The following is a 4,691-nucleotide window of genomic DNA, read 5'->3' on the forward strand; positions in this document are numbered from 1 at the left end:
GTAAACGAGAACAAGAATTAGTAGCAGAGAATTTGAGAAAGAAAGAGTAAATGCAAGAGCATCCTCAAATTATTGTAATTTGAAGGTGGAGATTGAGATACCATTTAAGGTAGAGAGAGGTTTGGCACCAGGAGTAGACGGACATAGATAATGACATTGGATGATTTAAAAGTGTCGTCTGAAATAGAGAAATCCATCCTTAGCCAATTTTCTTCCTAGAATTTAGCACTCCTAAACCTGCTCCCTACCAATTCAAGTCTCAGATTATTTTTTCATTCCCCAAAATAATCAATAAAATCAAAGACCTCAATCTCCAATACCCATCAATCTGTTCGTAACCAAAGTCAAGAGAATTAAGGAAAAGGATGCATTCAGCGGGGTTTGCAGCGCCTCCGCTTCAAGACGCCGTCGAATTTGAGGCCAAGATCACTCCAGTGGTTATCATTTACTCTATAATGGTCGCCTCCGGAGGCCTCGTGTTCGGCTATGACGTTGGCATTTCTGGTAATTTAGGGTAACATTCTGTCTTGCATATGTAAAATCATATCTAATACACATTCATTTGAAAGATTTAAACACCCTTTGATAAATGAAGTGAAGAATTGGAGATGTGGGTGCAGGGGGGGTGATATCGATGCAAATATTCTTGGAGGACTTCTTTCCCGTGGGTGAAGAGAGGAATCAAGAGCCAGAGATGAACAACAATTATTGTAGATACGAAGATCAGGGCATACAGATCTTCACCTCTTCTTTGTTTCTCACAGCTCTAATTTCCACCTTCTTCGCTTCTAATACCACCAGACATTGTGGTCGGAAAACCACCATGCTTATTGCCGGACTTTTCTTCATTGTGGGTACCATGCTAAGCGCCTCTGCTCTATCCCTCCCAATGCTCATTGTTGGAAGAATTTTTCTGGGTTCTGGAGTTGGGTTTGCCAACCAGGTCTACTCCTAATCTCTACTCCTTTCAATATCAAATTCTTACCAAATTCTAATGCTATTTCAACCTTCAAAACAGGCTGTGCCCCTGTTTATCTCAGAAATAGCTCCCTCCAGGATTCGTGGAGCGCTCAACATACTGTTCCAATTCGACATGACCCTCGGCATTCTTTTTGGGGACTTGACAATTTTCACCACATCCAAGTAAGAATCAAAATCTCATCTTTCTTGTCCACATTTTAGATAAATTTTGAATTGTTGATATTTTAGGATGGAAGGCGAATGGGGATGGAGGATAACACTGGGTTTGGCCGGCGTTCCTGCTCTGTTATTCACTCTGGGAGCGATCTTGGTTGATGATACTCCAAATAGTTTGATCGAACGTGGGCATTTGGAGGAAGCGAAATCAGTGCTACGAAAGATTAGAGGCACTGACAACATTGAAGCTGAATACATGGCGATCTTGAGAGCAAGTAAGATTTCCCAGAAAGTGGAATATCCTTTTGAAGAGCTTCTCACGGGCCAAAATGGAGCGCCATTGGTTATAGCAATAATGATACAGGTTTTCCAGCAATTTACTGGAATGAACGCAATCTTGTTATACACTCCACTTCTATTCAAAACATTAGGCTACGGCAGCGCTGCGTCTCTATACTCTGCCGTCGTAACAGGGGTGGTTAATGTTGTGTCCACGTTGGTCCCAATTTACTTTGTGGACCAGGTCGGGCGAAGAAGGCTGCTATTAGTGGGCGGAGTCCAAATGTTCGTTTGTCAAACAATTATTGCAATCATATTAGGGCTGAAAGTGAGAGACAATTCCAACACTTTGTCTCAGGGAATGGCCATTACGACGGTGCTATTGCTGTGCCTGTTTGTGTCATCCTTCGCTTGGTCATGGGGTCCAATGGGATGGCTGGTTCCAAGTGAAATATTTCCATTGGAAACGCGGTCGGCTGGGCTAAGTGTGACAGTGTGTGTGAATATGATGTTCACGTTTTTGATTTCGCAGTCTTTTCCATCCATGCTTTGTGAAATGAAATTTGGGATCTTTCTGTCCTTCTCTGGTTGGGTGCTGGTAATGTCGTTGTTCGTGTATTATTTGCTGCCGGAGACAAAGGGTGTTCCGATTGAAGAGATGAACGAGAGAGTGTGGAAGCAACATTGGTTTTGGAGCAAATTTATGGAGGGTGAGATGGAAGAGTATTCAGATGAGTGTACACGGGCTGAAATCTAGCTTTGTTTTTCATTATGTACATTAGATTTTAGGCAGAGTGTTAGAATTACTGAGAGGAATCGCAAAAATGCATGCTTGTTGTTTCATCATTGTGTACATATTAAGAGCATACGCCTCTACCATTTGCAATGGATAGAGATGAGATTCTACGAGTAAACATGTCAACTTTTCAAGTGTGTTAAGTAAGCATCAGTTCAAACAAGACTACAAAAGTAAGCATGCTACTAGTTTTGGACTAAAAAGAGTATATTCTTGAAATTCCATGTTGGTCCATCCAATGTTTGGTTTCACCTTCTTCCCCATCTCCCCCTCAATTTCATCTCTTGTCAACTCCTGCATCCTTCCCTTCCCCTCCAATTCTTATTCGATTCGGTTTCATTAGTCGTCTCTCCCTCACGAGTCTTTGATTACAACCAGTTTCCCATCAACGATAGGTTTATGCGTCTCTCTCTTACTGATTCTCTTTATTAGACTTCATCCTCGTTATCCACTTTGAGCATAAAGAGATCCTCGACGACCCTACGACCATCTACGAGATATTTGGCGAATCTCCGAGAAAAATCGTCTTCGGAAAGGGATCGAAAAATCCGAAACTTTGAGAACTTTGAAGTTCTGTCGTCCTACGCGCCTACAAGCCACGGAACTTCGTAGAAAGGAAGCATAATGTTTAATAGAAGGATTGAGGAGGAGAACGGAGAGGAGGAACGACGGGAATAGTCGCAGGAAGGAGAATCGAAAAATCGCGCAGGAAATCGGGCGAAGAAGAAAGGAGTCGTCGGATGCCCGCGGCCTAACCCGCGTCTTCAGCCAGCCTATCCTGCAGCGGCCCAAGACCCACACCCCTAACCGCTAACCCGCCTACAGCCCGCACCTGTGTTCGCTCTGCAACCCGCATCCGAGAACCCGAGACCAACCTGGCCTGTTAACCGAGGCCCAGAACCCAAGCCTAGTGGCCCAACCAAACTCGCCTGCGAACCGAAGCCCAGCAAGCCAGCCCATCTGCAGCCGACGACCCGCAAGTTGACCTGCGACCCGCGCCTCGACCCGAAGCGCTGCACGACGTGGCTCCCCTGCGGCGCAAGCAGCCCTTCGGCTCGGCTCGGCTTGGCGCGGTTTGGAGCCGTATTTCATATTCGACTCAGATTTCCGTTTTTTCCCGTTTTCACCTTTTCGACCCTTTCAAACCTGTTTCCAGCCCTGATTAAGGTAATTGAGACCGTTATAGAGCCGGATTTCATAATGTTAGTTGGATTAATAAATAAAATATGAAATACTAACGAAAAGTGCGATAGGAAACGAATCCCGACAACCTTTAGAGCAGCTCTCAAGGAACAGGAGCTTACCTTAATTAATTAGGGAGAAATCGAGCTAAAGCCAACCAAGTAATTGACCTTAATATAGGGTAGACTAGAAATTGTATGAGTTACCATTTATGATGCATGAGCTATGATGATGTATGAGATGTATTGTATGATGCCGTATACTAGTATATGATGATGTATGAGTTATGGTGCTTGAGTTATGATGCATGATGATGTGCGTAATATATATATTTCGATGTATGACGTACTTGATATGCTTGATACACTTTATAGCGATATGATGAGTATGATGATTGCATGACGTTTGTCTTAATATGTTGATGTTTTCCATATTAAGTATGTTATATGATGAAGAGTGCCGTATTGTATCATGTCGATAGACCGACATATGACACAACCCTAAGAGCATGAAAATGATATTAATATAAATATCCAACGAGCATGTGTTACTTCATGTAACAAAGAGATGAGACTAGATAGTTGTGTCAGAGGAGATGTTAAGAAGGGAATTAGAGGGACCTCATGCATGTTGTATGTTTAGAAGCATAGAGGTACTTCCCCTAGAGATGATGAGTGTGGACATGCACAGTATGATGATGAAGGTGTTCATGGAGAGCATGACACTAGAGGTTCCGTTGACTTTCGGACATCGCAATAGAGTAGCTTGACTAGAGAGGGACTAGGGGGTGTGCGAGCTCCCTAGGGATTCACACTCGCACGTGTGGGTTGTGTGTAAGGAGGTAATACACACTCATAGTAGTCCGAGACTGGTGCCCATCCCTAGATGAGATAAAGATAGGTCCCAAGAGCATGATTACATGTATTTGCATTTGCATGGCCCCTATAGTGGGGTCACTTACTGAGTATTTTTCGAAATACTCAAGTTGTGTGCCATATCATTTTTCAAGTAAAGGCAAGACACACATGTACAAATGACAGTGGCATCACGAGCAAAGACTGTGGCACGTGCATAGAGTAGACTCATATTTAAATTCCTAATCTTAGGTTAGAATAGGTTGGTTCGCATTTCATCGTTTTAAATTATTTTGTATTATCTTTTTTATTTTCTCTAAATGTCAGTATTTCATATTTAAACACGTAAGACCATAACTGTGTTTTCTAGAGAAGAGAATGTTTTAATTGTTTTCGACATATATACTATAAATGATGTTTTAATTGTTTTCGACATCTATGCT

At 42.7% G+C, this 4,691-nt stretch overlaps 1 protein-coding gene across 1 annotated transcript; it reads left to right on the forward strand.

Annotated features, from left to right (window-relative positions):
- The first annotated feature begins 365 nt into the window (after positions 1–365).
- Positions 366–2,451, forward strand: LOC111481915 (sugar transport protein 13-like). The gene is made up of 4 exons (XM_023127523.1): positions 366–504; positions 621–943; positions 1,019–1,143; positions 1,210–2,451. Exons 1-4 carry the CDS (start codon positions 366–368, stop codon positions 2,171–2,173), a joined length of 1,551 nt encoding a protein of 516 aa, XP_022983291.1. The 3' UTR covers positions 2,174–2,451.
- Positions 2,452–4,691: the final 2,240 nt, after the last annotated feature.

Source organism: Cucurbita maxima, unplaced genomic scaffold, assembly GCF_002738345.1.
Source record: "Cucurbita maxima cultivar Rimu unplaced genomic scaffold, Cmax_1.0 Cma_Scf00007, whole genome shotgun sequence".
Classification (NCBI taxonomy): Eukaryota; Viridiplantae; Streptophyta; class Magnoliopsida; order Cucurbitales; family Cucurbitaceae; genus Cucurbita; species Cucurbita maxima.

Bases quoted from the DNA above. Each gene is read 5' to 3' on its own strand.
- LOC111481915 (XM_023127523.1), top strand. From the start codon at position 366: ATGCATTCAGCGGGGTTTGCAGCGCCTCCGCTTCAAGACGCCGTCGAA. The intron at 505-620 runs GTAATTTAGGGT...ATGTGGGTGCAG, and splicing joins CTATGACGTTGGCATTTCTG to GGGGGGTGATATCGATGCAA. The intron at 1,144-1,209 runs GTAAGAATCAAA...TTGATATTTTAG, and splicing joins ACAATTTTCACCACATCCAA to GATGGAAGGCGAATGGGGAT.